We start from the raw sequence: 22,999 nt of genomic DNA on the forward strand, positions 1-22,999 counted from the left end.
GCATATTTTCAGTTGATGGATGGAGAGAGAGGTTACAAATAGATATTGCATTAACAATAAAGTTTTTTAAAAAAGAACAGTCTACATAATCTAAAGCAGCAAATATATAAACTGACAATGACAAATGTTTGAATTTAGAACTAAAAAAGAAAATATTTGTGGGTTTTTTATTGGTGATAAATATTTGCAACATTGGTTTACTCTTCTTCCATGCCCAATTTTGAAATAATGGGCTGCATTTAACTACATTTTAAAAATGTAACATAAAGTGTCATGAATGCCGTGCAGCACAACTATTCCTTAAGACAGCGAAGACGAACCTTTTAGAGATGGAGTGCCCAAACTGCAACCCAAACCCGTTTATGTATAGTCGGGTGCTGGGCGGCCATGGCCCATTGGGTAGGTGTGGTCCATTGGGTGGATGTGGCTGCAGTGGTAACGGCAGACTGGGTGGGACTAAAAAGTTCAATCAATCAATTCCAACTTTGCGAGAAGTCAAAGCAGGGGTGGAAGATCCTTTTCTCCCAAGTTTAGACAGGTTTGAAACACTCATCTTTGGCTTTATATCTTATATTGTAATCCACCAGGTAGCCAAATGGCCAATTATAATCCAGTAGGCTTTTATTGCTAGGAGGGGAAATCCATAAAAATAGTTAAAAAAGAAAAAAAGAAAAAGGTAAAAAATAGCAACAAGAAAAAAGGAAGGAGACAATAATAAAAAGAGGAGAGGGAAAATAAAATAAAAAGGAGAAAGAAAAGGAGAAAGCAAAAATGTCAAAATTATAATCCACCAAATTCTGTTCAGAAAGATTTCTTAGTTTCCAATTCTTCTAAGAGAGCTTATTATAGTTCCAAAGCACAATAATTATAATCCAAGGAGGCAGATGGCCCCAAGTACCATTTGTGTATAAATATAGTCTGTCTTGTGGAGCCAAATAAACCAAAGGGAAGTCTTTTTTTCAACAAGCTTCAAGGTCTTAGATAAAGAATGTTTGGGCATACAGCCAAGCTTCTGATCTGAATAAACTCCAGACAAGAAAAAGTGAAAATATTTCTCAATGTAACCACCAAGGAACACAAAGTATCCATTCCCAGCACATTTGATAGAAAAAAAAGGAGAAAAAAAGAAAAAGCAATCAAGAGAGAAAAAAAAAGTTTATAGACTTTTAAAAATAGCAGGTAAAATTGCAGTGGGTTTTCAACACAGAACAAAGGAAAAAAAGTGTCTATAAAAAGAACAGTAGTTTCCCAAATTTCTTTTGAGCCTCAGACAGCTTTACTATGTAAGAAGTTTTTAAAATTGCAAAATAGCTTAAACCACCGCTTGTATTCAGGAGGGGGGGGGAAACTCCACCCCCTCCCTAGAAGTAAGAGGCTTCGCTCTCAGGCTGTAGAAGAGCTGTTTGCCAGAAATCCATCTCTACTGGGAAAGAAGACAGTATTCTTACCCGGCTCAGTTGCTTGCTGTCATTCTGCACTGCTTCTCCGTCTCCGACAATCAGCTGTTAATGGCGGATCACATAAATGCAATCCGCCTTTCTTCTGCCGATTCCAGGGACTCCTTTGGCTTCAATGAACTGGCTACCACCAACCCGTGGTCCCCAAAGTTTTACCCCTTGGTAACCACCTCTCTGGGGCAGCTTTCAGTCCAAATGGACTCACCGGCAGATGAAAATCGGACCTGGGGAAAGGAGAGTCTCTTCCCCGGGTCTATCTTCAGTGACGTCACCAGAAACACTCCTTGCCTGTGCAATATTTTTATGCATGATGTTTATGTTCATAAAAATTGCCTAAAGTTGTACATTTTTCAGCCGATAATTGCTCTCATTTTTTTCAAATTCACTTTTTATTTTGATAGAAGAGAATATTTGTAGCTCACAAATATTGAACTATGGGGACTTTAGTGCTCTCTGAGCTTGGTTGTTTTGTTTAGACATTTCATTATTAAACAAGTAACTTCATGAGGGCTAGTAAGGAAGTGGGGATGGTCTCAGTTTATATATGGCAGGGGTCCCCAACCCCCAGTCCGTGGACTGGTACTGGGCCGCAGCATGCCAGCAACCGGTCCACACAAACAAGCAAAGCCCCATCCGTGGGATGCAGGAAGCACACAAAACCATGCACTCTCCGGTCCACGGAAAAAACTTTCTCCACAGAACCAGTCCTTTGTGCCCAAAAGGTTGGGGATCTCTGATATACAGTACTAGTGACTTGCCTTAATATTTGGTTTCACTTAGCATACATACAAAAAGAAGTAAAACCAAGGATGAAGGCAATCTAGTCTTTCATGTTGAAAAGGAAATCAGAATTTCTAGCATTCTAGGCCATCTTCTGTTGAAATAACACAAGTAGAAAAATGGTATATTTATACACATAAACATTTAAAAATTGTTCCATATTTCCAAAGACCTTGTCTACATTATTTCCTAGAAAACAAGAAGGAGAATATTACAGTAATATTGGCGGAATGGTTAAAATTTTGAAGTTCAAACATGTGCATTTTATTATGAATTTTAAGGTGGAGGACCTCTAATATCTGGAAAGAAGTGATTCTAAGAAGTGAAGGAAAAATACATACATTGATTGATATGATTTTTGTGGAATGAAATACTTTTGTTACTGGAATATTTTAAAACATGACATTATTTAAATAAATAAGAATTCATGGGACTGACAGTCAAATAGCAAAAATAAATTATTTGTTTATTTGTTGTGGTTACAATCTGTTTCTCCAGTCCAATAATAATATGAGACAATATCTATCTTTAGTCAAAAAAATGTAATGCAAATAAATAAATAAAAGGCTGAGCAGAAAAAGGAGAATTAAAGTAATGAGGAGCTAGTACTCATAACAACAAACCATTATGGCCCTCATTCATTTAACATTTCTTTAATGTCTATTTTTGAAATATAGTATATTAGAAAATAGACTGATTTTTTTTTCTGTACTGGACTAAAATATAAAAAATATAGAATAGAATAGAATAGAATAGAATAGAATAGAATAGAATAGAATAGAATAGAATAGAATAGAATAGAATAGAATAGAATATTCAAATTGTAAGAACGTCCTAATTGTGGTCAAGGGAACCAAAACACTAGGCACGTTGCAGTATCCAACAAAGGTTTTATTTCGCTATGTTGAAAATAAAGTCAGCCCTGGGAGGACTCCCGTCCCAGCGCCCTAAATACATCCCATCACCACACCCACAAGACACACCCCAATTACCCCGATCACCATGTATAACTCCACCCACACCACACCCCATTCCTCCCAGCATCCCCATTCCCCAAACTCTGTCAGACCCAGCATCCCGGCTTCCCAGTTTAAGCATCTTTCGCTGCCTTCAATGTCTTTCCATGCACTAGCCCGATACGGTTCTCTCCGCACCACGCCACGCTCTCCACGTTAGCTAGTCACGTGGTTTGAGGCTCGTCAGTGTAGGGGCGTCGGCAACCCTCCGAGGATGGCGCCGGCGGCGCAGCTTGCAGCGTCACCGAGGCTGCCTGGCGGTGCATGCATTTGTCATCTTAAGCAGCGTAGTACTACAGACAGGTAGGCTGCACGCTGGGTCTGACATTCGGCCTCCCCTCACCACAGGGCCCCCTGAAATAGAACATCACAGGTCACTATATCGTTTGGGCAATGCAGATGATATATTACTCACCCCCCCTGGTCCTTGGCCTATGGGGCCATGTCTTATGATACCTACGGATTAGATCAGGGGCGAAGACATTCTCCCTCCTCACCCAAGAGGCATCAGACAAGGGATATCCTTTCCACAATACCAGGTAATACGCTTTACCCCCCTGCCATCGTGAGTCCAGTATGTCCTGTATTTCATACCGTCCCGGAGTTATAGGTCCTGGAGGGTTCTTATAACTGTCCCTTCCTATCGGCTTTAATAAACTCACGTGGAAGACCGGATGTATCCTACCAAGGAAGTTCGGCAATTGGAGTTTCACAGTAACAGGATTGACGATGCGTACTATGCGGAAAGGCCCAATGTATTTTGGCGCCAACTTCTTGCATGGCACCTGTAACTTAAGATATTTGGTCGAGAGATATACCTGATCACCCACTCGTAACGGAATTGGTATTCTACGACCCTTGTCAGCCTGATCTTTTGCTGCCTGTTCAGCTTGATTCAGCGCCTTCTTTACCATATCCCACACCTGACTAGCGCGGGACAACCAGTCCCTTGGCTGATGGGCCAGGGAGTTCTGTGATTCACAACCGGGCAAGGGGATCAGGTCATATCCATAGATCACTTGAAAGGGGGTTAACCCGGTGCTTTTATGTACTGCGTTGTTATAAGCTAGCTCTGCAAAGGGTACAAAATCTATCCAATCCGACTGTTGGTAAGACACATAACATCGTAGATATCGTGAAATGGCCGCATTGGCTCATTCCGCCGCCCCATTGGTACAAGGATGGTGTGCGGAGCTCAACCCTTGTGTGGTTCCAATGCTAGCAAGGAATCGGCGCCAAAATTGAGCCGTGAATTGAACCCCACGATCTGAGATGATTCGCCGGGGAGCTCCATGTAGTCGGTAAATGTGTTGCACGAATAGTTTTGCTAACTGTGCCACAGATGGCAGTCCTTTGCAGGGTATAAAGTGAGCCTGCTTTGAAAATAAATCAATCACCGTCCATATGACCATGTAACCCCTTACATTTGGTAAATCCACGATGAAATCCATGCCAATGTCCTGCCATGGCCGAGCTGGGTCAGACACCGGTTGTAGCAATCCCATCGGCCTTTTCGGTATCGCGCAGACTTGACAGTCTTTTACATGTGCTTCAATATCTTTTCTCAAGCTCGGCCACCAGAATTGTCGTCTCGCCAAATGTAACGTCTTCACGAATCCGAAGTGGCCTGCTACTTTGGAATCATGACATTGATGGTATACCCGACTCCACACTTCCTGGGGAATATATAATTTATCTCCATACCAGGCCAAACCATTACGACGGGTCAACATTCCGGGATTCGCTAATAGCCAAGGATCAGTCAACAATGCTGATTTTATTTCCTCTTCAAATGCTATCAGTTTTGCGCATGCATCCACCCGTGCGGAATCCCTATTACATGGAGGTATAATGGCCTGGACCACTTGTTCCCTCTTGCTGTCGTATTGTGGCATTCGGGAAAGTGCGTCTGCTAGGAAATTCTTTCCTCCCAGGACAACTTTCAGACGGAACCTGAAACGTTGAAAATATTGCGCCCATCGGACGTGTTTAGGCGCCAGTTTCCTTGGTGTTTGGAGAACCGCTAGGTTCTGGTGGTCTGTCCAGACCTCGAAAGGGTGCTGTGCACCCTCCAACAAATGGCGCCAAGTGGACAACGCCCATTTCACGGCGAATGCCTCCTTTTCCCACACTGCCCAACGTCGTTCTGTGTCGGTGAATTTTTTGTAGGTATAAGCACATGGTCGTAGAGCGCCTCGCTCATTACGTTGCAATAAAATTGCTCCAACGGCTACATCACTGGCATCGGCCTGGACAATAAATGGCCGATCTGGGTCAGGATGTACCAACACCGGCTCCTGCGCAAATAATCTCTTTAGAGACTCAAAGGCCTGTTGACAAGTCACAGTCCAATCCAACGGTTGATTTGGGCGGGGTTTTCCGGCGGTGTGCTTGGTGCGCAATAACTGGGTCAATGGTAGGGCCACATCAGCGAAAGAAGGTATAAATTGGCGGTAGAAATTAGCAAACCCCAAGAACCGCTGTAGCTGGCAACAATTCCTCGGGGCTTGCCACTCCAATACACTGCGTACCTTACTAGGGTCCATCTCTATCCCCATCGCCGAGACTCTGAACCCTAAATAGTCGATGCGGTCTTTGTGGAACTCGCACTTTGATAGTTTACAGTATAGTTTAGCCTCCAGCAACTTTCTCAACACCGTCCTTACTAATCGTATGTGGTCTTCCAGTGTTTGCGAGTAGATGAGTATGTCATCCAAGTACACAAGCACGCCCCTATATAGATGGTCATGCAGCACTTCGTTGATTAGCTGCATAAATACAGCTGGGGCCCCTTGTAATCCGAAAGGCATGACTTTGAATTGATAACTTCCTAGTGGACAGTTAAACGTGGTTTTCCACTCGTCACCTTCCTTAATTCTTATTCTGTAATATGCCTCACGGAGGTCTAATTTTGTAAAAATCTTTCCGGTAGCCAGATGGGTAAGGAGGTCTTTCATGAGGGGCAGGGGATAAACAGGTTCTATGCATACAGCGTTAAGACCCCTGAAGTCCACACATAACCGTAACCCCCCATCCTTTTTCCCCTGGAATATTACAGGTGCCGCTATCCTAGAGCGCGCCGGCTCTATAAAACCCCTAGCCAGGTTCTTATCTATGTACTTCCTCATTTCCTGTAATTCTGCGAATGTCATCGGGTACATCCTGGGTTTAGGCAATCTGGCTCCGGGAATAAGTTCGATTGCGCAATCTGTCGGCCTATGGGGTGGCAAGCTATCGCACTCTTGTTCGCTAAATACTGCCGCAAGGTCATTGTAAACTGGCGGGTATTCAAGCTTGCTCCTCTCCTGTAATGGTTTTACGGCGTCCACCCCTCTGTCCTCACTATGGTCATATGAGGGCAGCGGTTGGGGACCCACTGCCAGTCTTAGACGCCGGGACCCGTCCGCCCACCAGATGGTTGGTGTCCACTTATCTAACCAAGCTAATCCAAGGATGAGAGGCTCGGACATAGAGGGGACCACTATGAATCTGATAACCTCCCAATGGCCACCTACATCCATTCTGACAGGCTCTGTCACCAACATGGTTGGCCCCCCCCCCTAACAAAGAGCCATCCACCTGCTCGAAGCAGATTGGGGACTTTAGTCGGGTCACCCTAATCCGCATCTGTTGCACTACCCCCTTATTGATTAAACACCGGGTGCACCCAGTATCAATCAATGCCTGAAAAGGCATCGATTCACCGGTAACCGGGCTTGTAAGTGTTACCGGGATGGTGAATAGGATGATGGGTTCACTCACCATTGGATCTTCCACCGAACCTTCCTCCTCGTATTCCTGCAACATAGGGGATGTATCGTGGGGGATTGCTGGATTGACGCCTGTCCCATTTGGTAGGCCACCCGCGACTTTTCCGCTGTTTTCTGCGGCGTGGCGCCTGGTCTACCAATTGCCGTTGGCGTGCCTGTTGGCACTGGTATTCCACACTCCGCCGCCCGGTGGCCCGGTCGGTTGCAGCGGAAGCATTTGAAGACCGATTTCGGGCGTACAGTACTCGGTACGGTCTGAGTGGTACCGCCCGCGGGCTGATCCTGATTCCGACGGGGTGGTGGTCTATCCTCATGTCCACTGGGATGCTCTCGCAGCCCAATATCCAGCTCCACGGCGGCCCTAAACCAATCAGCCAGGCGCCCCCCTACTCCCCTGACTATACATGCTCGATGTATGTCGGTATCCAGACCGGTGCGAAAGTGGTGGATCAGCAGACGATCCGGCCACGACCTCAGTCTCCCTGCTACTTTTTGGAATTCGCGGATGTATTCCTTTGCCGGCCTACCTCTTTGCCGCAGGCCCACCAGTTGGGCCTCCACCCATTGTAAGCGGGTTGGGTCTTCGAATCTCATTTTTAGTGCATCAAGAAAGAGTCCCACATCAGCTAGCTCCCTAGCTTGGTCGCTATATAGGTCAGCGGCCCAAGCAGCAGCCTCTCCCTGCAAACTTGATGTTACCGCGACCACCATTGCCCAATTGGACGAGTACAGGTCCAGATGGTTGAGTACATGACTAAGGAATACCGCCAAGCGATCTGGATCCCTGTCGAATGTGAGCGTTATCGGGGGAGGATTCCATACCATATTCTGGGGCCAGGGAGCTGGCACCTGTCCTCCATATGGGACGGCTTCCGGATGTGGCCTAGGGTGGGCCCCTGCTCCTGCTCCCATAGGTCCCGCCCCCGTCCCATCAGGGTCTGCCGGCCGGTCCCCTGTTCCCCGAACGCCCATCCCATACCGGGGACGCTCCGTTCCAACCTGCCTTGCCACCGGGTCCCGGAGCGTAAAGCGGCCGCCTGGTTGTAATTTAAGCTCTGGGCTGGATAATTAGAAATGGGAAGTGTAAGACGGACTGTCCTTGGCAGGGCTGCGGATAGTAGCGGGGTGGATAGGTTCCCCAAACTGTTCTCTGAAGACGTCCAATGTATACTGTCCCGGGGCTGTGGAACAACTCCATTCCTCCTCGTGGTCCCCAGTCACTCGGCGTTTCCTCCAACCGGTAAAACTCGGCGCCAACCGTCATCCCCGGCCATCCTCTGGAAGCCCCAGCACCGGGCTGAGCCACCACTCGCCCTCTGTATCCACCGGGCGTTGCTGCCGAAGCCCCGGCTCTGCGGTCACGGGAACGCGCACCCTCTCCTTCGGCCGAACCGCTGGTTGCTCCTCCCCCGTGTCGCCGACAGCCAGGTTCTCCAGCTGTTCGTCGGACTCCACAGACTCCTCAACCATTACCGGATCCTCTCCCTGCATTCCCTCCACCATGGCGCCCCGTTCTCGGCCAGCGTCGGGTGTTGGGGGTGAGTGAGGGCTGACTTAATGTAAGAACGTCCTAATTGTGGTCAAGGGAACCAAAACACTAGGCACGTTGCAGTATCCAACAAAGGTTTTATTTCGCTATGTTGAAAATAAAGTCAGCCCTGGGAGGACTCCCGTCCCAGCGCCCTAAATACATCCCATCACCACACCCACAAGACACACCCCAATTACCCCGATCACCATGTATAACTCCACCCACACCACACCCCATTCCTCCCAGCGTCCCCATTCCCCAAACTCTGTCAGACCCAGCATCCCGGCTACCCAGTTTAAGCGTCTTTCAATGCCTTTCATTGTCTTTCCATGCACTAGCCCGATACGGTTCTCTCCGCGCCACGCCCCGCTCTCCACGTTAGCTGGTCACGTGGTTTGAGGCTCGTCATTGTAGGGGCGTCGGCAACCCTCCAAGGATGGCGCCGGCGGTTCAGCTTGCAGCGTCACCGAGGCTGCCTGGCGGTGCATGCATTTGTCATCTTAAGCAGCGTAGTACTACAGACAGGTAGGCTGCACGCTGGGTCTGACACAAATATCAATTTGAAAATTCAAATATTCAAATATCACTTTGAATTACTGAATCTTTATTTAATCTACATTCTTGGAACTAAAGAAGATGAAAATATGAAAAACAAAGAAAAGTCTTTTAAAAAAAGAGTGCCTACTAATTAACACAGGCTTAGAGGCAACCTAATTATATATTTCTTTAGCTTGCACAATCAGCCTTATTTTTCCTTTTCTAACTTTTTCAAAAATGTATAATGTTAAAAGGCTAGGGAATACTTTCTTGGCCTTGGGGCAGAGGTGAAGAAGTTTAGCAAAATGAAGAAAAGAAACAAAGAGAAAGTTTTAATCCAAAACATTAGCATATTTTAGGTTTGGCAGGGAATCTCCAGCGGTTTGGTTCCTATAAGTTCAGATATATATCCAGATTTCAAAAGTTAACTCCAGCTGGGATTTTCCTTTATTTTATCCTGCAATAAGAAGCCTTGAACTGGATGTGTATATCACGAAAAGGACTAACCATAACAATGGGGCTATTACCTTTCATGTAGTTTTCTCTGAAGTCTCCATCCAGCCAGCAATAAGGAAAAGGGAGTGGGAGTGTAATGCCAGAGACTGTCGCTGGAAGAAGGCGGTGATTGGGTGGGGCTACTGGGGAACCCCTTGAAACCTTGAATGGGAGAGCTTGGACCCCAATTCCTGTCTAGAATGCCTGCAACCATTTTCTCTTAATAAAGGATGCCTGTTGGAAGAACTATTCCAAGAGATCTGTCTTCTTAAGATGCAAAGTGGGGTGGGTCCTTATATTAGACAGGACTTGCAAAATTAATCCACCTGGAAGGGAGACCCTTGCTGGGGGATTTTGCAAAAAATTACCATGTCAGACAATGGAGCAAGAAAGGGGAAAAACTCCCCGGAAAAAGAGCCGCTGCCCCGACTCGAACCTTGCCGGATGTTGGGATCCGAGAGGTCAGATTCCTCAGGACAAGAAGTGGTGGAGACATGGAACCATAGGCCTCGCTGGTCAATGGGCGTTGGAAAGAAAAGTGAGTGGGGAAAGGAATCAAGAAAGGTGACTCTGAGACGGGGGACCAAGCAACCAGAATGGAAGCAGGAGATGGAGAAATCCCTGCACGCAAGTGAAGAGTGAGAAATCTGGGAACTGTACTTGGACTGGATCCTAGAGAAAGCTATTGACCTGATGAAGAGAACTCTCAGCTCCCTAGGAGAGGAGAATCCTGAGCCCTACGGCCGCCCCAGTTCCTGGAGCCACAAAGGGAGAGACACCGAGGGGGACGTGGAACCTGCAACCCAGGGACATCTACTGATCCAGGAGCCCCCACCCCCTACCGGACCACAGATGGCAATCTGGACGGAAGACACTACCACCCACAACGGAGGCACCGATCCATTCCAAGACATCCGCCGTTGGAGGTGAAATTCAAAGGGGAGCCAACACGCTTGGGGTTTTTCCTAAGCCAAGTCCTCAGCTACATGGAGGAATATGGGCAGGACATCCCCAGTGACAAAGCCCGCATCCGCATCGTGCAATCTGCCCTGGACGGACCAGCTGCAGATTGGATGGTGAACTTGCACGACTCCAATGCCCCAGAGCTCAACGACTTCAACCGTTTCATGTCCTCTCTGAGAAGGCGATTTGAAGACCCCCTGGCTGATTGCAAAGCCCGTGAAAGGATAAAAATGATGAGGCAAGGCAAACGCCCAGTAGCCGAATATACACAAGAATTCCGGGCCATTGCCAGCAAACTGAACTGGCCAGAAGACATCCTCCTTAGCCATTTCAAAGACAGACTAAATTATGACCTATATGAAGCTTGCCTGCCCTGAGGGGATCCACACCAACTTGAGGAATGGTACGTCTTGGCAGAGGAAGCAGAGATCGACATATTGAAAAGACACCGCCAAGGAAAAAAATGGAGCCGCTCCCCGCCTGAGTTGACAAACGAACCAGTGAAACCATTGGCTACAGCCAAGAAGCAAATGGGGTGTTTCAAGTACAGAATAGAAGGGCATCAAGCTGTAGAATGCTGCTCCTAAGCCGTCCAGCACAACCCAGACAGATCCCCGATCAGCAAATCAGGAAAGTCTTCAGCTAAGCCAAAAGAAACTGCCATGAGAATGATGGAAATTGCGGAACCCCCCACCTCTGCTCATCAGAGGGAAGAACTCCAGCCTACACCGCAGGGCCGGTGGACGCCTCAGATGATAGCTCGGAGGGCGAACCCCTGGTAAGTGGATGCATCGCACCCATCCTCAAGACAGTGACTATATTATTACCCCCATGCCCGAAGCCGTGAAGGTGAAAGCCTTAATAGACTCTGGCTGCACCTGCTGCCTCATTAGCCTGACACTAGTGGGGAATCTGGGCATTCCGTCAAGGAGACTGGAACAACCAACCTCATTTGGCCAGTTAGATGGATACATAGCAGGGGGGGGGTGCCAGCCACTTTACCAATACACCTCTCCCTGGGCAAACATGAGGAGGACATAACATTTGTGGTGACCCCAGGCATGGAATGCCCAATGATCCTAGGGATGGAATGATTTAAAAAATGGAACCCCTGGGTAAATTGGAGAATGACAGAAATCAAATTCCCAAAGGGGGACCCTATGGACTTAAAATCCCAAGGGGGGCTACCAGAATCAAGAATAGAAAAAGCATCCATGAGTGAGGAAAAGGGACTACCAGAAATACCAAAGGAATACAGAGACCTTGCTGAGGAGAGGACAGATGAGCTCCCCGCCACCGACCCACAGACTGTGCCATTGAATTCAAGCCTGGGGCAAAACTCCTGAAGCCCAGATTATACTCCATGAGCCCAAAGGAGAAGGAGGAAATGGAGAGATTCATTAAAAAAAACATAGAGAAAGGTTTCATTGAGCCAGCAAAGCCTAAAGTGGCTGCCCCGGTCCTCTTTAGAGAGAAGAAGGATGGCTCTTTACGCTTATGCATGGATTATAGGGCCCTGAATACAATCAGTGAAAGCAACCTATACCCTCTGCCCCTCATGAAAGACATGCTGTCACACCTCTCGAAAGGGAAATTTTTTTCTAAACTAGACCTAAGGGAAGCTTACTATCGCATGAGAATTAAGGAAGGGGACGAATGGAAAACCGCATTTAACTGCCCCATGGGATGCTATCAATTCAAAGTCTTGCCATTTGGATTACAAGGGGGCCCTGCAGTCTTTATGCAATTAATCAATGACGTTCTAAGGGAGCACCTGTTTAAGGGGGTCCTTGTTTACTTAGACGACATTCTTATCTTCACCAAAACAAAAGACGAACATGTCAACCTTGTCAGAGCAGTTTTAAAGAAACTGCAAGCCGCCCACCTATATGCCAAACTCTCAAAATGCGAATTCCACCAGGAAAGGATAGACTACCTAGGTTATCGAATATCCCCCCAGAGCATTGAAATGGACCAAGAGAAGGTCAAATCAGTATTAGATTGGGCACCACTCCACACAAGAAAGCCACTACAAAGTTTCCTTTGCTTTGCAAACTTTTACCGCCAATTCATCCCCTCATTTGCCCAAATAGCCTTGCCCCTCACCAACTTACTAAAAACGAAGGGAGCATCCTCAGTAAAACCTAGCCAGCCACTAACATGGACAATGGAGTGCCAAGCAGCGTTTGAGAGACTAAAGAGACTTTTTTCTGCCGAACCACTACTAAGGCACCCAGACATGGATAAGCCCTTCGTAATACAGGCGGATGCAAATGATGTGGCAGTGGGGGCTGTTCTATTACAAGAAAATGATGATGGAGTATTGCAACCCTGTGCATATACATCCAAGAAACTCACAGAAACAGAACAGCGCTGGCCCGTATGGGAGAAAAAGGCATACGGGATACGTTGGGCATTACTCATGTGGCGACAGTTCCTTGAAGGCAACAAAATCACTTTCCAGGTGTGGACAGACCACAAAAATTTGGAAGCATGAAAACACCCAGGAAGCTCAACCCCAAGCAAGCCTGCTGGTCCCAGCATTTTTACCAGTTCCAATTTACGCTCAAGCATTTGCCGCGGGAAAAGAACTTCCTGGCAGATGCATTATCTCTCATGGCCCAATATAACAGCACACGAGCCACCGAGTCTAAACTGATGATGGTAGAATCACAACTGGCAGCACCAGTAACCAGCAGAACCCAAGCTAAATTAAAACCACAGCTGGGCAGCCAACCTGGAATTTAATTCTGGAAAAGTTTGGAAACAGATGAATAGTTCCAGAAAAATAAACATGTGTGCACAATGAGAGACAGGCTACCTTCGGTGGGGGAAAAGTTATATATACCAACAACCCAAAGAGTCACATTCATGCAGCTTTGCCATGAAACAAAATCAGCAGGGCATTTTGGATTTGTAAAAACTTTACACTTAATTAAATGGCAATTTTGGTGGCCATCCATAAAAAAGGACATAGAAAGCTACGTAGCCAGCTGCCCAAAATGTGCTACTGCAAAGAGGTTGCAAGGGAAATCACCAGGACTATTACAAACAGTGGAAATCCCTCAGCCCCCTGGAGGGAAATAGCCATGGATTTTATAGTGGAATTGCCAGAAAGCAATGGGAATACTGTTGTCTGGACGGTCACGGACTTGTTTTCCAAACAGGTGCACTTTATCCCTTGCCAAAAGATTCCCACTGCAAAAGCCTTAGTGAAACTTTTCATCCAGCACATTTACAGATTGCATGGGGCACCCCAACACATCATCTCTGATAGGGGAGTGCAATTTACGTCTGCATTTTGGAAGGAATTTTTATCCCTCTTAGGGACCACTCAGGGACTGACATCTAGCCATCATCCACAAGGGAATAGACAAAGAAAACATTGTCATTCAGTACTCGAGCAATATTTAAGATGTTTTATTAATTTTCAGCAAACAAATTGGACGGACCTACTCCCTTTCGCAGAAGTTGCTTACAACTCCAGCACAGGTTACACTCCTTTTCAAATAGCCACCGGTCAAAGTTTCAACCCCATGCCAGAATTAACCCCACAGGAACTGGCGATCCCATCACTGAAAGAATGGATGGAACAATTACAAAACACCTGGCCTGTAGTCAGAAAAACACTAGATGAAGCTATGCAGGCATACAAAGCACATGCCGATAAAAAAAGGGTTGAGCCTACACCATTCATTATAGGAGAAATGGTGTACTTATCTACAAAATACCTAAAGTCCCTATAGCCCTGTAAAAAACTTGGACCAAAATATATAGGGCCTTTTCCAATTAACAGAATCATAAATCCAATAACAGTAGAATTAGAATTACCCAAAAATCTCAGGCAAATACACCCAAATTTTCATTGCAGCTTGCTGAAAAGAGAGCGTCAGTCACCTTTACGGCCAAAAATCCCCCCCACCACCTCCAATCATGGTGGAGGGCAAACAACACTTTGAAATAAAGGAAATCCTTGACTCTAGGAGATATCATGGAGCGACTCAGTACCTAGTTGCCTGGAAACACCTCCGTGCCTTACAAAACGAGTGGGTCCATAAATGTCATGTCAGAGCCCCGAAGCTCTAACAAGCCTGACTAACTTTTATACCTGTTTTGTTTTCTTTTCAGGTGGATCTGTCTTATTTTTGAGGGGGCAGGATGTCAGAATCCAATTATATTTCATCTCTAGTTATCAATTATAGAAAACCCCATTTCTGCCTTCTATGGATTCTGTCATACGAGGAAGGGAAAGGGGTGAAAAGGGGGCTTTATGTCCCTCACTTCCTTCGGTACAGTTCAAAGGAACTGGATGTGTATATCACCAAAAGGACTAACCATAACAATGGGGCTATTACCTTTCATGTAGTTTTCTCTGAAGTCTCCATCCAGCCGGCAGTAAGGAAAAGGGGGTGGGAGTGTAATGCCTGAGACTGTCACTGGAAGAAGTGGGTGATTGGGTGGGGCTACTGGGGAACCCCTTGAAACCTTGAATGGGAGAGCTTGGACCCCAAGTCCTGTCTAGAACGCCTGCAACCATTTTCTCTTAATAAAGGATGCCTGTTGGAAGAACTATTCCAAGAGTTCTGTCTTCTTAAGATGCAAAGTGGGGTGGGTCCTTACAGTCACCCTTTTGCCCCATTGTACAGTTGCAGGATAATTTCCAAAGAACAGAATGATGCTCTTGAAAAACAAAGAGATTTTTCAGCTACTTTTTCTATGTCCCTCAGGAAGTTCTGACTCCTAGACTTCTTTTCAAGGAATGATGTCTTGACAGAAAGGAGAACATGGGGATAATAAAATGCCCTTTGTGATACGACTATTCCTAGACTTTAAACAAATATGAAAATCTTTCTTCAAAACAAGACAAAGCAAAGATTTGTGACAAGACACTGTATAATGTAAGATATATTTTTTCAGTGTCTATGGAGATTCTCAGTAATTAAGGTCATGGTTGTCCCAAAAATGCTTTTTCCAAAGGTAATTGGAGTTTATTTTTCCTTGAAGATGTTTCGGTTCACATCCAAGAAGCTTCTTGAGTTCTCTATATTTTCTCCATTTTTTTTAAACTTCCTTGCACAGTAATTAATATCAAAGCCATTTGACATTGATGTTCATTCCCACTACTACCATATCATATGATTTTGTTTAAAAAAAAATCATCATAAAATTTTTCAAGATTATATATTGTAGGTAGTCCTTGACTTACAATCAGCCATTTCATGACTCTTTGAAATTACAAGGGAACCCCCAATAAACTACTTATGACCCACTTTCAAACGTCTGGTGTCAGCCTCCATCCATTCTCCTGACTGCATTTGGGCATTCTACAACCAGCCCAATTTTATAGACCTTCGCTGCTTTGCAGTACCCCATGGTCATGTGACAATTTACAATGGTTTTACCAGAAAGTGGTATTTATTTTCAGTTTCCAGCAAAAAATAGCCCATAGCAAACAATTGAGTTACTTAACCTATGCTGATTTACTTAAGTACCACCACAAAAAAAGTGGTAAAAATGAGTTTGGTCAAATAATGGCCTATTTTGTGACCATTACAGCTTACATCTGTAATTGTCAGACTCAGTTATAGTTGTAAATCAAGGACTACCTGTCCTGTACTATAGCTTACTTTTCAATTACAAAACATCCCAGTGAAAACTCAGTGATTACACCACAGTGTTTTCTGGTCTCCTAAAGATGTGAAATTGTCCATGCAGGGTCTGCAATTGTATGACTGAAGCAGATTTTGTATGTGTTGTGGTTGCCATCTTGAGGAAAATATTCTATCGCCTGCATCCATATCAAATCACCTTTACTCAGAAAATAGCCTTAGCTGAAATCAGTAAAACCTATTCAGTGAACACACATTTAATGTTTCCAACAAAATTTCTGTAAAATTTTGAAAAATTTCTGTAAAATTTCAGTAAAAATAAGACTAAAAATAACATGATGTGCTGTACCTTGCAAAGACTGGGCACCACCTTAACACTGAAAAGGTTAGATAGAATGTGAGTGAGATTTGAATTTCCATATTTTCTTTTCATTTACATCTTCCTGTGCTTTCTGATTTTAAGCAAGCCATTCTTTATCCAAACTATTATTGCCTGCAAGTCAAGAGTGGAAATCACATTAAAAAAAAATTAAACCTTTTGCCAAAGTTTTCCAAAATAGGTTGAGTGTGAGTTAAGAGAAGCATACAATTTAAAATAAAAGACACAGAAATCAAAATGGCAGCACGATGTGATCTTAGCACAATGTCCATTGTGCCATTGCTGCCATCATCTTGACTCTTGCTACCAAGATCAGGTTATTGGGGGGCTCAGATTATTCCCCTCCCCATGTGACACAATAAGGTGTTCATCGGTAAGGCGAGGGAAAACCTTTTAAGGAAAAACCCTTGGAAAAGGAATCTCTTCAACCATTTCCATTGAATAGGAGTGTTGATTTAAGCTACTGATTGGAAACAGTGTTATAATTGTTAGACAGAAACTGAGAGGTTTTATATAACTCTTTAGTTCCATGTCATTCTAGATCCTATTTAGCTGCTTCTTTCTACAAACTGAACTTGGAAAAAAAGCCTCTGATATATATATTGCACCTTCTTACCTATCTAGCAGCTCTAATTCATAAAGATGGTCAGCTGCATTGGTATCTCAAGAACCTATAGCTGTCTTAACCTAGAGTTATCCATTATGGATCATGATAAGGGCAGCAAGTTAGGGAAAACTGTCATGCCATATTTGGTGATGGATGCTTAACCCACTAATAAAAAAGGCTCATCCAGGATAAAACTTCCATTACTTTGTCTAATGTTTTTGGCCAAGTCTTTAGGTATCCTTCCTGAAGAAAGGATTCCACTGATTTCTGTGTTTGTTTGTTTGTGTGTGTGTGTGTGTGTATGTATGTTCCTAATAACTATAAAAATACAAATCCCAGGCATATCTGTACAATGATAGAAAATCCTCGAATTCTGGGAAGGATAAAAACCAGCTGTTTATTGTTAAAAAACTAAAATAATAAAAACAACTATTTACAATACTAAAACAACCTGAGCTTTCACTGGTCCACTGCCAGCATCATCAGAGTGAGTGTCAGTAATGCAAGAAACCACGCTAGCAAGGTTCATAAGAAAACTCCCTCACTCTGATGACACTGGCAGTGGACAAGCGAAAGCTTAGGTTGTTTTTAGTATTGTAAATAGTTGTTTTTATTGTTTTAATTTTTTAACAATAAACAGCTGGTTTATATCCTTCCCAGAGTTCGAGGATTTTCTATCTTTGTATGTATGTATATATGTATGTGTATATATGTATGTGTGTGTGTGTGTGTGTGTGTATACATATATATATATATATATATATATATATATATATATATATATATATATATATATATATACACACACACACATACACACACATATACATATTTGTAGATATTCAGAATGACTGTATGTTGAGTGAAATTGTTTGCCAATGACATCCACATTGTGACCTGCATGTTTGTTTGTTTTTTTTCATTCTCAGTACTAGGACAAAAGAACTATCAGAATTTTAGTTAAATTACTTAAGTACAAAATACTTAAATTATCCAAAGAGGGACAGTTTCTGAGACATTGTGACTTCCTAAAATAAATTTAAAATATCTTCACCTCATTTTGTACTTTATGTCACATTTCTTCTGGAGTATAATAAGCACAGATAAACTATAAAAACTGTAGAAATAGAGATTTGTAGATAAATTGCTTATAAAATTTTAAAGAGACAGTATTACAACTCCCCGAAGGACATTTCACTTTCTTAATTAGTATAAATGGCATTCAGTACATGCAAGCATTATGTAAGAGAAGATTTTTCACTTTTCATTACTCCTGAATTGGTCAGTTTAATCGACATTACTTACTTTGACTCATGTAATATAGAGCCTAATTGCAACAGTACACCAGTTTAGCTCTTTTTATGATATTCGTGGTTGGTAACCTTGTCTCTGAACAGTTGGAGCAATTTTGCTCTAAAGCAATATAATCGCTTTGCACATTTTCAACAATCTGATTCCAATAGATTTGTTCCAGACCTATTTTATACTCTTTTGTTCTATTGTTCCTGGTTTTTAAAAATTACCCATCATCTTCACTGCTGTTTGAGATGACCAGCAGGTTTTGAAGCTGTGTCTATCATCATAGATGGCATGCTGTAAACAACTCTACTGCTGTCAATCAGTTAGAATGAAAATCAGATCAAAGAAAGCACAGAGAGGGCAAGAGGAACCACGGTGCAGAAATAAAAAGCTGGAAGGGGGAGGAGAAGACTATTAATAACTTTTAATATCAATTCAGCCTTTAAAAAAGAATAGATCTTGATCTTGATCTTACTGTTTTCTCTTGTTTTGTTCTCTTAACATTGAAGATTCTTGGATGGTAAGCTTCTGGATATCAATAAAGAATTTCAACCATACCTTGGACAAGGAGGACGTATTTTGGAAATAAGAACACCAGATGTGGTAGCCAATGTCAAAAAGCAGGCACAAGCTGTGGGCTACACAGAAGGAGCTTTGCTGGCTCTGGCTGTCATCATCATTCTTTGCTGCATGCCTGCTATTTTAATAGTTATGGTCAGCTACAGACAGTAAGTATACAAGCACCTTTATTCTGGTTTGCCTAGCACTTTTTATGTAGCAAAGATGGAAGTAGAAGGATTCAACAGAAGGTCCTCAATGCTGAAACCCATAAACCTTATACAGTTGTTTTAAAAGAATGAAGTATTTTTTTAAAACAACATATTTGGTTATCCTTGTACAGGATCACTTATGATTCCAGTATTCTCATGTGATACCTCCTACAGTCTCGAGTAGGAGATTAGCAGCCATCATGGGATCTTGAGGGATTTGGTTTAATTTAAAAAGTAATTGCCAACCCAAGTCATGTGTGAGAGAGAATACCCTTTTAGGTGCCAACTCTTGTTTTTAGTTGTGGTTCTTTTCAGTGAGCATCAATTATTTACATTAATTACACAAACAGATCTTACTGGGGGGTTTTCCCATTCCTTATACAGGTTGTCCTTAGTTTATGATGGCAATTGGGACTGGAATTGCTGTCACTAGGTGATGGGGTGCAACTTCATGTGACCTTACTACTTAGCAATGGTACTCCTAGTTGCTATCATTAACTTCCTGCCAGCTTCCCCATTGACTTTGCTTGTGGGAAGCCAGCAGGGAACCATCAGGAATCATGTAACTGTAGTTAAAGGTCGAGTGTCCAAATCATAATCATATAACTGGAGGGATTCTGCAATGGTGAGAACTTTGAAGTTTCGTCATTCAACACTGTCACAAGTTTGAATGGTTACTGAACAAAAGGATGTTAACTGAGGACAAGGGCTCTTGAATTATTTTGTTCGGTATGATATGCAATCATGATTGTCATGGCTGAACTTCACTTATTTTAATGGGTTAGATTATTTGGTTGATTCAAACCATATTCAAGGCAAATTTCCCTCCAGTTTCACTTCTTCCTTATTATGACTCTTTGCACATGTTTATTTCAAAAGTACAAATATTATTGTTCTGTTCATTTAAAAACAGTATCTTAACCTGAGTTTTGGGAATTATCTGATCCTAAAAATTGAATACAGAGAAATGAAATGTGCAACTGTTCACTAGAAGGAAGAAAAGGATAACAATTCCATATGAGAAGCATTGCAAAAGAATAAGCAAGATTTGAAATATGACAGCAAATACACTGAACCACCTCTCCCACCTGGCACAGGCAGGCCTTACCTGTTGTGATAATCCCTGTTAAAGTGAAACTAACTTAACTCCAACTACTTGTGAAGCAAAAATGAAACTAACCTTTAGATGACCCTGACTGTCCCGGGTGAGGATCTCGAGATTTTATCAGACACACAAGAGAACTGTTTTCCGCCGAGTTTGCCTACATCTTCTGTGGCCACCTCCAGGGAAATAGAGATACAAATGGCCGTAGAGCCACCGCCACTCACAGGCAACCTAAATGGCCATCATGACTCTGTTCAACTGGAGATGGACAATACTCCACTTGAACAGGACTCTCCAATAGCATTGCGGTGATCCACCAGGATCCGTAGGCCTCTGGCCTATCTCAAGATTGAGGTTGATAACTATCCTAGGGGAAAGGAGTGTTATGTATTGAATATATATAAAGTTGTGTTAATCCCTGCTGAGTGAAACTAACTTACTCCAACTGCTTATGAAGCTAAAATGAAACTAACCTTTAGATGACCCTGACTGTTAACTCCAACTGTTTTGGAGGGAAACTTTGAACATTCATATTTGGGTTTTTTTTAAAGTATTGTGATTGGTTAAAGCCCTGTGGGCTCAGAGTATAAATTACAGGCAATTGCCTGCAGTTCTCCAGTTCTAGTTTGAGTCAATAAATAACGTTGGAACTATGCTGGTCTGCTCCTTGCCTACTGAATCCCACTACACAATATCACCTATCACCACAAATGGGACCAAAATCTAAGTCATTGGGTGAAAAAAAATCATCACATGTTCATTTCACTCAATGGCTGCACTCTCAGCAGTCCCGGTTGCCATTGTTAAGCTATCTCACAGTGGACAATATCCTAGGTAAGGGCACATGGTGTTTCAGTGTGGTGAAGGAGGACTTAGGAGGTCTTGGGGCAGGCTGAGTACAAATTTGGGAGGGACATTAAGGGGCTGAAAATCTGCTTTGTTCTCTATGAGAGAATTTTTTAGCTGTAGAGTAGAGAGACTTGTCTACAACACCCCCAACTCAGTCACAGCCTGCGCTGATCCTCCCAGGATTTCCTCCACCCCTCTGATGCACCTAACACCCTTAACATACTCCACTGTTTCCCTGCTCTGATGGGATTTCAGCAGGGAGGGTTTTCAGCTCGAGAGTTCTCCACAGGACCCAACCTCAACTCATGCTGCCCTCCCATAGCCTCCCACATTCCCCAAAACATGCTGTACTCCTTACCATACTGCCTATTTGTTTTACTTGGGTTTTGGCAGGGAGGATTTTCAGGCCCTGACAAATCTATGTGCTCCAGAGCTGGAAATTCTCCCTGCTGAAATCCAAGCAGGATGGTGAGGTCCTGGGAGGCCTGGTGCAGGCTGTGTATGAGTTTATTTATTACAGGTATATGAATTGGAGGGTGGGGTGGTTCTGTGGACAAGCCTTTATATTCCATGACTGACAATCCTGATTGGTTTTCATCACTGATCTTCTTCAGCCAGCCCTCAGAAACTAAAGGGAATCCTTTTGGCAGGTGGCAGCAGTTTGTGACTTTTCTGCCGGTTTCCCTAATGACTTTCTGGGGAAGCCAGCAAGAAAGATTGCAAATGGAGCTGTGGGCTGTATAAATTACAGGCAATTGCCTGCAGTTCTCCAGTTCTAGTTTGAGTCAATAAATAACGTTGGAACTATGATCATAGGGTACTTGGCAATCAGTCATAAGTGCAAATGGATTTCCAAGTACTCAAATTGCTAGTAGGTGACAGGGGCTGTAACTTCAGGCAGAAATTCTAAGTCCCTTCATTCAGCAGTGTTGTAATTTTGAATATTCACTGAATGAATGATCATAAATCAAGGATTACATGTAGAGACTGTTGGTTATCTCTTATGACTGACGTTCTGATGTAACAGTAAAGATTCAGTTCCTAGCCAAGTTCATCCATGTGCCTATGGAACTGTTGCTTAGCAGATATGTCTTAGAAAGCTTGACAATAAAGAGGCCCACTAGAACATAAAGCTAGCTTTGACTACACATAGCTTACTTGCTAGCTATAGTTGCAAACCAGCATCTAATCAGTTGGGCTGCAGAGAACTGTTTTCATCCCATGCTGATTTTCTTATATGGGGCAAAGGCTTTGACAAACCCTGTTCTGACTCAGCTCATTATATGCTATTTTTGAAGATTGACATTATAACTAGTAGTACTTCTGCAAGACTTTTTCTTAATTGAAATATCTAAAATAATTCATAGTGACCACCTGATGAAAAACCATAATGAAGGCAGATTTTTTTTTAAAGGAATGTCAAAATCCTGAAAATTCTACTATTCTTCTATGGCCTTACTTAAGTAATTTAGGAAATATGTCCATTTTTCTTCTATAGCTTTTCTTATGCCTTAATTGGCAACTAAAAATCCTAGCAAAATAACAGATGAAACCTGCTACATAGTGGAAAAATTATACTTGAATGAACATAACCATCATTGGTGGTGCCCGTAAAATAGAAGCATTCAGTTTGTAATAAAACATTTTTTCAATACAGTACATTGTAGCCTACCAAATCATTAACATTCAATGAATTTTTTCAGATTATTTTAAAAAAGCTTTAAAGTTAAATGAATTTTCTTTTTTTTTATTATTTAAAAAGTTTTATTAACAATTAACAGAATAAACCCACTAACCCACCCATCCCCACCCATCTACCCCCCCCCACTTCC

General features: G+C 43.3%; 1 protein-coding gene across 7 annotated transcripts in view; it reads left to right on the plus strand.

The window, feature by feature from the left end:
- The window catches only part of LOC120301041 (protocadherin-15-like), a 151,542-nt gene that overhangs the window by 51,888 nt on the left and 76,655 nt on the right, over positions 1 to 22,999 (plus strand). For all 7 annotated transcript variants that reach the window (XM_039327733.1, XM_039327734.1, XM_039327735.1 and 4 more), the window contains exon 5: positions 18,953 to 19,171. In XM_039327733.1, coding sequence (XP_039183667.1) covers positions 18,953 to 19,171 — 219 coding nt within the window. The remainder of the gene's footprint in view (positions 1 to 18,952; positions 19,172 to 22,999) is intronic.

Source organism: Crotalus tigris, unplaced genomic scaffold, assembly GCF_016545835.1.
Source record: "Crotalus tigris isolate CLP2741 ecotype Arizona unplaced genomic scaffold, ASM1654583v1 scf7180000024366.1712601, whole genome shotgun sequence".
Lineage (NCBI taxonomy): Eukaryota > Metazoa > Chordata > Lepidosauria > Squamata > Viperidae > Crotalus > Crotalus tigris.